The sequence below is a fragment of the Abrus precatorius genome, unplaced genomic scaffold, assembly GCF_003935025.1.
Source record: "Abrus precatorius isolate BTA unplaced genomic scaffold, Abrus_2018 Scaffold8, whole genome shotgun sequence".
Taxonomy (NCBI): domain Eukaryota; kingdom Viridiplantae; phylum Streptophyta; class Magnoliopsida; order Fabales; family Fabaceae; genus Abrus; species Abrus precatorius.
The window spans coordinates 23,736,662-23,748,406 of record NW_020874428.1 but is presented as its reverse complement, the minus strand read 5'-3'; the positions used below and the strand labels follow the sequence as shown (position 1 = coordinate 23,748,406).

General features: G+C 32.5%; 1 protein-coding gene across 4 annotated transcripts; it reads right to left on the bottom strand.

Moving 5' to 3' along the window:
- Positions 1-6,415: 6,415 nt before the first annotated feature.
- On the bottom strand, positions 6,416-11,219 carry LOC113846380 (auxin transporter-like protein 1). Of its 4 annotated transcripts, none has more exons than XM_027474557.1 (9): positions 10,634-11,219; positions 10,212-10,402; positions 9,941-10,126; positions 9,733-9,845; positions 9,426-9,609; positions 9,213-9,310; positions 8,184-8,391; positions 7,819-8,076; positions 6,416-7,015 (listed from the first exon to the last, which is right to left on the bottom strand). In XM_027474557.1, the coding sequence occupies exons 2-9, from the start codon at positions 10,389-10,391 to the stop codon at positions 6,797-6,799; spliced, it is 1,446 nt and encodes a 481-aa protein (XP_027330358.1). In that variant the 5' UTR covers positions 10,392-10,402; positions 10,634-11,219; the 3' UTR covers positions 6,416-6,796. The 4 variants fall into 4 exon arrangements, with proteins under 4 accessions (XP_027330358.1, XP_027330359.1, XP_027330357.1 ...); XM_027474558.1 differs by having other exon boundaries at positions 6,462-7,015; positions 11,078-11,219; XM_027474556.1 differs by having other exon boundaries at positions 6,620-7,015; positions 10,832-11,219.
- Between the last annotated feature and the right edge of the window lie 526 nt (positions 11,220-11,745).

Sequence of the window (11,745 nt, the reverse complement as noted above, 5' to 3'; positions counted from 1 at the left end):
TTAGGAACTGAAGTTCAGGAAGCTCATACTCTTGCTAGCTGTGAGGACTTGAGTAAATAGATTTCAAATGGAAAGAATTGATAGAGGTTGGAATAACATTACCAGTTTCTACATTGCCGAGTGATGCAGGGTCATGATCGTTGGTTTCAGATACAGAGTCCAAACCATCACTAGTATGAAATAACGTTTCCTGAGCCAGGCAAGAGAAGCCAGCTTCAGTAATCTCAGTTGTCGGAGAAGCTGCAGCTGATGTCTCATTAACACTGTCCCTTCTTGCACTGTCCTGCAAAGGATCCTCGTTTTTCTTGTTTGAAGGAGAGAAATGTATATATTAGTGAGTGATAAAAAGTACCATACATTTAACAATCTAGGCTTAGCGTCTTATATGCCATCCAAGTGAAATCTTTCACATTATTTATTTAGTTGTTCATTCACTCATTCAATTAAAAGTAAAGGATTATTGAATATCGCGAAATATTTCCTCTGGTTGGATAGCATGAACTGTTATTTTGAAAAGGTGTACACAACCAACAGAAACAGTGAATAAGAGATTATGATCTAAGTTTCAGAGCTAAAGAAAATAGAATTTCCCCAGAAAGGTTCCATATTTGATAATTTTCTGATAAGCTATGGCTGCTAGTGAATTATGGCTGTAAATCATATTACCTGAAATTCAGAATCTCAATACATTCATAAAACTTGCAAGTCCACTAAGTTGATAAAAAATTTAGTTTCCTACCAAAGAATGATCTGGGAGGCACCTACAAAAACCGGATGCCTATGTTTCTTATACCTAACACATGCCTTCCATAAAACATGACTTTCTAAGATATCTATCTTTATACGTTAAAGAAAAAACCATAAAGCATAGAATAAGATCCGTAACATCAGTAACCCAACTGGAGGAAACTTCTATCATGGACATTAAACAACACCAAATCCAAATGGCATTTCTATGTGTACGATGTGTTAAACAATAAAAAGGAAGCTTTAGACAGTTTTGATGTCGGAGAATAACTAATGAAAACGCAAGAAGAAATTGACCAAGCGAAGACTAGAAAAATGAGGGAAACCATAATAAGGTATTATTTTCTCCACATCTCGGAGAGAATAGTGATCAGAACTTGGGCACATTACAGAAGAGCAAGCTTTGCGATGAAGTAGAATTAAAAATAACAAAACCCAAAAAGGGAATAATTGTATAAACATAAGCGAAAGAAAGAAATAATGAACACAAGTGTAAAATGGGAACATATTAACTCGTTTGCTATAAATATTTACCCTATCTTCTGCTGAAGTTTGTTGTTTGGCAAGTAAGGTTTCGATTAGGAGCTTGTAAGAAGCCTCTTCAATAAAGGGCCATCCTTGTGTTCCTTCATATACCTGAACAAACCAAGGGATTAAAAGTAAACCAAAATGATGAAAACATTTAGCACTTTTTTTCCTTTAAGAATTTGGAGAAGAGAACACCAACATCTAGAAGCTCTTTAACCGTTTTTCGAACCAGATGTTTCTGAAATCCAAGTTGAAGCATGGCATCCAGGGCAGCATCCATGCGCGTGTTACCCACCATCCTGTCCTGCAAACATAATGCAGAAAAGTTGAAGGAAATGTGAAGAAGAAAGTTGAGAGGGTGAGAAAACAGCAGAGAGAGCGAGAAATGAAAAACCTTTCTGCGGTGTTCTGCTCTTGGCGCCATTCCTAGTGTTCTTCTTTCAGCAGAAGAAACGAAATGAAGGGCCCTTTTTTCTTGTTGAAAATATCAAAGTGCACAGAATAGAAGAGAAGAAAAAGAAAAATAACTTGATGCGTGTGTTTGCAAAGTTGGATTTGAGAGTGAGTGCTGTAGAACGAGGAAGAAATGCAACGAGAACGTGTGTCCTTCAAATGGTACAGCTTTCACAGAACAAGGAAGGAACTGATGACGTGGCAGTAACCATGCTACCATTGGGGTTTGCTCTTTAAACGCCATGTTTTTGGTATGATTAGACATGATTCTTGCTTCATAATCATAAATAATCATTAAACACGATCCGTGCTTAGGGATACTCACAAAGGGGGGCAAATTTTTGGGTAGTTTGAGAGCCACTCTCACCTTGTGAATAATTATAAATTTTATTTTAAATTATAGAATTTATATACATATTTTTACAGTACAAAACTTATACGGTTAACAAAATTTGATATTAAAAATTACGACACTAATATTAAATATTGGTACATATTATCAATTAAACTCTCCTTTTAATTAAAAAAAAACACAACCAACAAACTGGAAATTACATAATTTTTGCCACTCACCAACTATAATATTTATTTGTTTGTTTAAAAAAAATATGCATTTTCCAGTCATAAAAATTCCGTCTCTTCCCGGTTCAACGAAAAGAAAAAGGTTTAAAAAATTTGTTGTTTATCACTCCTATCATATACCCAATTTTCATCCATATATATATATATATATATATATACCAAAATCAATATTTTGTTTATTTTTATTGAATATACAAAACTTAGTTTGGGAAAGAAAAATAGCTAACTTTAAACTATAAAATTGAATTTAAACAAATAATGATAAAAAAAACATTTATTATATTTTTAATATAATAAATATATTTTTAATAAAATTTATTATTTTAAATGCTTAAAGTCAATCTCGAAAGTTAATGTTAATTTTTTCATTGCTTTAACGTAGTATGTATGATGCAGACTTGTTGCCATAGTGGGTCAAACCATTCTGAACAAATTTGGACCTCTCTCAATGCTGCTAATGTTTGATGGGTTGGGTCCTGATGAATTTTATTTAGAATGTAAGAAAAAGGGCAAAGAATAAATAAATATAGTGTTTCTTTTGTCAGGATTTATATTTAGATGGGAATAGAAAGATAATAATAAAAAAACTAGACGCGTAAAAAAGAATGTGCGTGTACCATGAGATGATGGCATTGTAATTTCATAATAAAAAATCATATATTTCATTTATTATATTTAACGATTGGCAGGATTTGACCATATATATAGTTCAAAACCTAATTAATCTACCTTAATTCTTATCCACGTGTTCATGAAAAAAAGTTTTGAAGTTTCATAACGAGAATTTTTGGAAAAAAAAAAAGTGTAGATAACATGCAAAAATATTTTCAAATATTTTTTTTTTTGTCAAAATATTTTAAATTAAGCTGCAAAATTATGAGCACCTATTAATCACGCTGAAATAATTAAAAGTTGCTTTGAAACAATCAAAATATCTTACACTTACAGTGTCACATATTAAAAAAAAAATCTAGAAGTTGAATTTGAATTATGAGTACAGCATAGAAACATTTATCTTTATTTATACATATTGGCTAATTAGTAGTCAAAAGAAAAAGTTGTCTATTACATTGGTCAAGACCAATATCTTTGTAGAAAAATAGCTTAACAATTAAAAATAATATTATTATTTTATTTAAAATTTTTGCCTATTAAAGGTCAAATCTTGTATATTGATGAATTAAATTAGAAAGAAAATTCTTCGTTCATAAATTTTCTTTTGAGAACATTTTAGAATTATGTCCCACTGATATCACTTTTATTACTTTTTATATTTAAAAATTTCTATTTTATTTATTTATTATTGTTATTTTATAAATTCATTTACAATTTTACATTTTATAAACAATGTCTGTTTAGTAATAGTAATAAATGAAGGGTAAAATAAGAAATTAAGTAATATTTTTTATAAAATTTAAAATGTTAATAATTTTAAAAAATTCTTACGCAAAATTTTAAATGTCAAAGAAATAAAACGAAAGAAATAGTCACAAATTAAATATTCAAGAGTTCTTCGCACATATTTTTCTTTATTAGACTGCTGAAAAAAGGTTTTATCAACATTAGTTTCTAAGGTCGAGTTTACACATGTAATAATAATATTTTATTACAAATATTATATATATTAACCCTAAAATGTACTTAATGATCTATAGATATACTACTATATTACATGAGACATTAAGGTCCATCCGAAACGTATACAGCACCTACAGTAGGCTTTGCTTGGTTGAATGTAGCAATAATTAGCAATAGCATGGTTAACAATCCATCAAGAAAAGTAAAAATGGACCTATGGATTCCGTCAACTTGCACAAGAATGTAAGCATAACGTAGCTTATAAAGTCAGTTTATAGTATAAATTATAATTTAATACTCACCAAAATCATATTCAAATTCAACCCAGAAAACAGGTTCGGTGAATTATCATGATAATGGCAAAAGTAAATTCACCGACACCACATCATATCTAGTTCTTTGAAGCCATGACACCAATCGTTGTCAGTATAAATACCTTCCTCTGAAGGATAAGCGTGTGGCATTGTTTACTACTATACTGTACATATTCGTCGTCTTTGTAAGTTTCTATTCCATTCTCCATCCAAAAGGATAAGAACCTAAGATAGTCACAAGTTATACATCGAAGAAAATGTTGTATCCATTCATACCTTTAGACATATATATCAGATAAGTTTCAACATAAAAAGAAAGCATGGACTTCCAAAATATCTACACAGGAAAAATGATTCCTAATAGTGCATGATCCACTTTTTTTGGGTCCTTTCTTGATCCACTTTAAGCAAGACCAAATGAACAGTTAGTCATGCACGTAGGTTTCTATTCTTCCCACGTATACTGTGTTTTTGCCCTTTTTTCTTATTTTAAGTATAAAGTACGAATAATGATATGATAACATATGATTTGAGTGTCTATTCCAGACACCCTAAACTGAGTATTAAAATAGTATTACACATAAAGTATACATTGGATGATCTTGTAATCGTTAAAAAATATTTTTAAGCACCTAAATAATATTTACACTTATTATTTAATATTCTTTATTATATCATATCATATAATTTATCACTTTTCTTTTTTCTATTTCACTCTCTCTAGCTATAGTAAACTATTACATTGGAATAGTAAGAATTTGCTCTGGCCCAACCTCACTGCCTCCATCCATTTGAGAGCACACAGCTTTGTGGGCTTTTATCAAGTATAGTCTTTCTTCCGGTCCTGTCTCCCTTGAGCATATCATGTTGACGTTGTTTTACAAACAGTTGCTTAACGTGCTATTAATACTGTTTATTAATATAAATTAAAGTTTTATTTTGATAAATCTATAATAATATTAAATATAAATATAAATATTTTTTAAAATAAATGAATTAGATGCTTGGTTTTGAAATCAATCGCACATTCCACCATGTAAAAATGGTAAAGAAAATCTCACCTCAATTTCCAGTTCAAAACATTTCTTATTTTAAATATTTCAATTATTTGAGTGGAATATAAAAATTTATAGGTTTTAAGAATGAAAACCACTAACATAATGATATTTATAATAATTAAAATTGACCCAAAAATTATTATTTAATCTTAAATTAATTATAGCAAAGTATAAAAAATTGTAATTAACTTAATTTTAAATATCACTTCTTTTAATTCATTATATAAAACTTTTTGAATTAAAAAAATTATCGTATAACGTATAAACCCTTTGTTTGGCTAATTTTGAATATTTCAATCAGTGTAGGGAAAAATAGACTGTCATGACAACTATTTAGAAAGTATTTTTTTTGTAATACTGTGTTAACTCTAAACTTATTATTAGATAGATAATTATTAATTTTTTACGTGAATAATTGATAAAATACTCATGATAGATTGGTAAGACGACAAAGGTAAAGATAATGAGATTCCTCGTTTGAGGATTTTTCTTCCGTCTGTGTCTGTAAGGATATAAACAAGTTATTTTTATTCATCTTGTTTTGTGGGCTGCACAGTGCACATATATTCGATTTGTTGTGTAATTGCTTTTGATAATTCGATCCAATAATATCAAATAGAAACAAAGGATGGTTCTTTTGCTTATGGCATTTTCAATGAGGAAGCAAAATGAAAAATCATCTCATTGCCTTACAATTAGGGAATTTTGCTGTTTTCCCCTCAATTCCAGGTCCACCTTTGGATTCTATATTTCTAAACAAGACTCAAGATTTTAAAAGAAGGTTGAATTGGAGAGGTCGTGATAAGGGGAATATAGATAAAGGTGAAAGGTACAAACACCAAACTCAGATTAAGCCTTTACAAAATCCTCAATTATTGCCCACCAAATTCTAAAACCTTTCCATGTCATACACACCCCAATTCCCTTTTTTCCGCTGATCAAATTCCAATTTTGACTAGTCAGACATACAATGAAACTCATAACTTGAACGATAAAGAACATAATGATAAAATGGCTTCAACAGAACGAGGGAATCTTTAACAAATATTGTAAAAAATGCTGGTCAAGAATTTCAGCTTACCGTGTTTATAATGAGAAATACCGGTACGAGTTCATGGATCGCATAAGTAGGCTTGGAAGATAAGAAGCAACATACATTACACGCCTTCATATTTTAATTTCACAAGACATACATGATTTAGTAATACTTAAGATTTTCAAGGGAAAAAATCATTATATAGTCCTATGGGAACATTATTAGAAACATGCAGGCTTTACTTAAAGTCGCTATATGCCAATTGCCAAACATCAATCCCTATATATATATATATGAGCTAACTATAGGCCATGTTTATGATTAACCCAAATGATTCAAAAGCAAAATATAACAATGTTGCCTTGCTACACAAGGGAACATATGCATTGACAATATTTATATGGAGATTAAACAAAAAGATAGGGAAAATACAGCTCACGCCACACAAGGGGGGAGATGCTGATGCATCCCTATGTATCATGCGAAAGAACTTATGATTTTCAGTGATGCAGTGTGTGATTGGAAACTGGGGCTTTTGGTGGGCACTGGTAGCACTTAGCAAATAGTCCAAATGTGTCAACCTGTTTGATGAAGTTTGACATGCTAGCCCACCCTCCAAATCCGAAGCCTACCAATAGAACCCACACTACCACAAATGCATTTATCACATACATTGCAGTCCAGCTTGGGATGAAGAAGGGCAATTTCTCTGCAGCATTCTGTGAACAAAACAGAAATAAATAATCAAGTAAAGAAGTGGCTTTGAAATTGTTAACTTGTTGCTTGAACTGTTAATAAGACAAAAAGTGGTGTCAGTTCACTGTAAGATGTTGCTGACTTATTTTAGCATCTGTTAGGAGTGAGAACAGGAACAGGAACAGGAACAGGAACAGGAATAGTAATGTGAGTACTGAGTAGGGTCACTTAAGAGTTGGTTAGGTTGGCCATGGCCCAGTTCACAGTTAAAATGTTGACATGTGGTTAGCATAGTAACAGTGTAGTGTATGACTATAGCATGTAACTGAATGACAGAGAAATGGCACCAACCTCATCTTGACTCATAAGTTTTTAATTCGAATAATTAACACAACTAGTGGGACAGATACTTAAACTGCCAGTGACATGGGAAGTCTCTTCCAAGTTTAATCATGAAGCTAGAATCATATCCTCAAACACAATTACACCATGCCACATAAGAGAGAAAAGAATCTCATTGGATGCTTTATCAGACTTGCTCATAAAAAAGGGATGGTCATCAATATTGAAAACATTTTTTAAAGGTTATATAGCTTTTGGGCAGGGAAGAAAACAGTGCCTAATTAAGTTGTTTGTAAAGCACCCTAGTAACCCAGTTTCATTGACTAGAACAAACAAGCCTCAACAGTTACTATTAGCATATGATTTGTCTACACATTATGAATGAAGAAAATTTCACTATCTACACAGTAGAGCAAGTTGGATGAGACACACATTAGGTAGATTGTGGAAACAAAGATAAGATTGGAGAGATTGGACTATTTACCTGTCTAGCAGAAGCAGACCTATAAGTGATCATATGAGCAGTAGCAGGAATGATATAGACTGTGAAGCTAACCAAAAGAGCCCCCACAGCAGAGTTAATGGGACCAAAGAAAGGGAAAATAATAGCCAAAAACCAGATTGGTATCACCACAGGCAACCTTGCAAGAGCCCTCAAACATATACTCTTTGTGTCATGCATTCCAATCACCTTCTCCCACACAAAATACAATGGTGTACAAGCAAATCCAAAAGTGATAAACTGAAATTCATATATTAAAAAAAGGTATCATTTTATATAACATTTTTTTCATTTATAAATAAAATTATTATTTAATTAAGAAAATTAGAAGTTTTGAGGAGATGGACCTGGTGAATGAGCATTAAGATGACACCCGCATCACGCCAACCAGAGCGAGGAAGAAGAGAGAAGGCATTGGAGTGGTCCAAGAGTTGGTCACCAAAGGCCCAGTAAACGGCAGTGGCAGATGGGAGGGTGAGTGTGAATACATAAAGAGTAGCAAAAAGATAGATATATTTGAACTTTTGAGGTTTCCACATTGCATGCATGACTTCCCTGTATAAGTCATATATGGTCCACGTTAGTGCATATTGTTACATCAACTTAAATCTGCAAATGACCCATGTGCTCTCGTCTCAAAATCAAATCCCTTCTATTTCCGCTAATATGCTCCAAGTCGAAAATGAAATTGGGTTTGTCAGACCTGGGATATGTCCAAATACATTACAATCGCTTTGTAAACTGACTTTGCAGTGCACCTTTTATTTTTTAATTTAAACACATTGCTTTACCCGAAAGGGTTGAAATTATATTAGAAAGGAAACAATTTGCCTATTGGAGAATTTCTAAAAAAGATAAATTGTGCATTTTTGTACTAATCACTTGTTTCAAAATCAATGGCCCCATGCATTGGATGATGGTGATACTAGAAGCAACTCTGAGAAATCGTACATTAAAATATTAATAAATGCGTACACAAGTATACATAATTTTTGTGTTGCATATTTTTCACTGTAACTACAAAAAATTACTGGAGGCAACTAGATAGCTAGTACATATCATGAGGTAAAATGTCACTGCGGTTGTTGTATTGTATAGATAATTAGATATATCTGAAGAGAGAAATTGATAAAGCTCAACTGGGGCATGAAGTATTTTATAGCTAAGTTCAAATGGTTGTTCAAAAGTGTCAGATTTACTGTTTTGTCTTATATCCAAAGTCCAGAGGCAAAAGCTGCAATTGAAGAAAGTGGTCGTGCAATAAACTTCTACTCTCTTTGATGTTTCATTGTCTTAAGACAATAAAGAAAACTTTCATGATTGTATTGTCTAACTAAATACTCAAAATATTAAAAAAAAAAAAAAGGGGGTCTCACACTGTGACGGCGTGCCCGCCGAAAGTGTAGAGTATGTTGGTGGCGCCAGTGAAATACAAAACCAATTTTTTTGGGCCCGTATGAGTCACATTTTCAACCTGCAAATTAAATAACCAATTTTTTTTTTTTGTTACACCAATTTATGATCAAACGGCATCAAATGAGAGATACCCCACAAGAGAAATCAACACCGTTGTACTTGGTATTGCTTACCTGGCCATGAACAAGAGCTGCAATGGTCAAGTACCAAGCTGTGTACGTGGTCATGCCAAGGCCAAGGAAAGACCAAATCCTATAGTTATGAAACGAAGGTATGAACACTGTGGTGGCACAGCAAGCTCCGAAAATGTATGTCCAAGTCCTCTTATCCAAGTGGTCATTTATGTAGTATATGTTACTGCATAGTGTATAGTACATACCCCAAAGGAAATTATCTAGTAAAGTCAACAAATCTCACTGTTTTTTTGTTATTATTTAATTATGTAATGAAATTCATGCTATAACCAAAGGAAATTCAGACCTTGCACAAGCTATGAGCTGAATAACAGATCCAAAGAGTAGAAAAGTACAATTGAAGGCCAAGCCAATGGCTTTCCAGTACGGACCCAATAAACCTTCCAACACTTCAAACCACTGCATAAAATGAAATTAAATCACTGACCTTGTTCAATAAAGTAAAAATGAAAGGGTTTAAGAAAAGATTTTTTTTTATTTCATTTTATATTTACCTGAATGACATGGTTTTTGAAGCTGACATTCTCTTTCTCTTTTCTGCTCCTGTACTCAATGTACAGAATGCTAATCAAATATGCAGTCCAACTTCCAACGAGGCCATAGAAGATTTGGAATATGACGCCTGAAAGTATTCCCAGCTGAGAGAAAGAGTATGGCAGTGTTAACAGAACCTGTGCAACCTGCACAACACAAAAACCAAAAACTTTATTCTCTTCCACTAATCCAAACGGGGTACAGAATGATTATGTTATGTTATGTTATTACCTGATTTGAGGCACAGCTGAACCAAGCATCATAAACAGACCCACCATGCCAAAGAAGGCTTTTCAAGGTAGAATGTGAAGAACTACTACTACCCACCTTCTCTTCCTCTCTCTCATCACGCTCAATCGTCTCACTAAGGCTTGACATCATGGTTTCTTCACCTTGCTTCTGAGGTAACATTGTTTTCAGGCCTGAAAATGCATACACAGTCTATCATAAGACAAAACCAACTTAAGTGTATTTCGTCGGAACTATTGGTGGTGTTCACTAATCAAAATTAAAATTTTACTTTATCAATATAGTATATAGAACGCGCATAAATTTTGTCCTATTTCAAACAATGAGTTTGACATTTACCAAACCCAGAAAAAAAATTGACAACAGAAATCAAGCCGTGTACGAAAGAAAAAAAAAAGAATCACCTAATATTGGTCAATGTTACTCTGTGGTGAAAGCAGAGAGTTTGTATGTTTTTATAGTGACAGAAACGCCAGCTTATTGGGTAGGTGTTGCGGTTTTGCTGAGGGACGTTGACAATTTCACAGGGTTTTTTGAAGTCTTAAAAGTTTAAACTTGAGGGCTCCAATTGCAAGAGAGGGATGGATGCTTTTATGCAGAACCTTGTGGCATTAAGGTAACTCTCTAAACCTCTTAAATGCGGTTCTGCACAAGGAATTGGCAGAAGCTGGGAGTTTTCAATGGGAGTTTTCAATGCATGAGGTATTACCAAGTACTAAACTCAGCAAGTAAGAACCAGAAAATGAAGAAAAGGGTATTAAATAAGAAGGAAAAAGGATTGGTGGAGGGTTGAGTTTGGTTCCTGAACTTGGAGAATTGAGATCTGACAAAAGGAAGTAGAAGTACACCTGAGAGAGTGAAGTTGAAGTTTTGGAGCTGCTTGAGACTTAATTAAAAATAATAGTGATAAAAATAATAAAAGAGACCAATGGAAAAGGAAGAACTCTGTTTAAACTCTCTATTTGGTTTATTCTTGACAGGCACAAAGATGTTGGTGTGGCTTCTCTTATAGTATGTGTAGTTCACCTCTCTCTCTCTTTTATGTGTTTATTTCTGCCTCCTGCTTTTTGGCTGGGAAGTCTATCAAAATGGTTGGCCACTGCTGTTTGTGTTAGGATCAGTATCAGTGATCAGTATAAGGGAAATATAGATAATCTCCTATATTAGCTAGTTAATTTTTTGGGACAAAAAGTTGGCAAATTTTGGGATGAATAATCAAATTGGTCTTTAAAAAAAAATATCAAAAATATTTTTATCTCTAAAAAAATTGTTTAATTTTTTAAACTTATTGGGGAAGAAAACTTTAGTCTTTACATTTAATGAATACAAAACTAGCATGTTTTTACTTTATAATTTGAGAGATTGTTTATTAATTTTATTTTCAAAAATTAGATTGAGCTGAGTGATTGTTTTATGAACAAAATTGGAATTTTATTCTATTTTTAAAAGTAGAGTTGTATTATTGTTATTAAGTATAATAAGAATATTAATTAATAATATTTAATAATTTGTTAAT

Excerpts from the sequence above, each read along its gene's own strand:
- LOC113846380 (XM_027474556.1), bottom strand. Across the intron at positions 10,127-10,211 it reads TCAGCTGTGCCTCAAATCAG|GTTGCACAGGTTCTGTTAAC; the intron begins GTAATAACATAA and ends TGTGTTGTGCAG. Across the intron at positions 8,392-9,212 it reads GGCGGGCACGCCGTCACAGT|GGAAGTCATGCATGCAATGT; the intron begins GTGAGACCCCCT and ends TGACTTATACAG.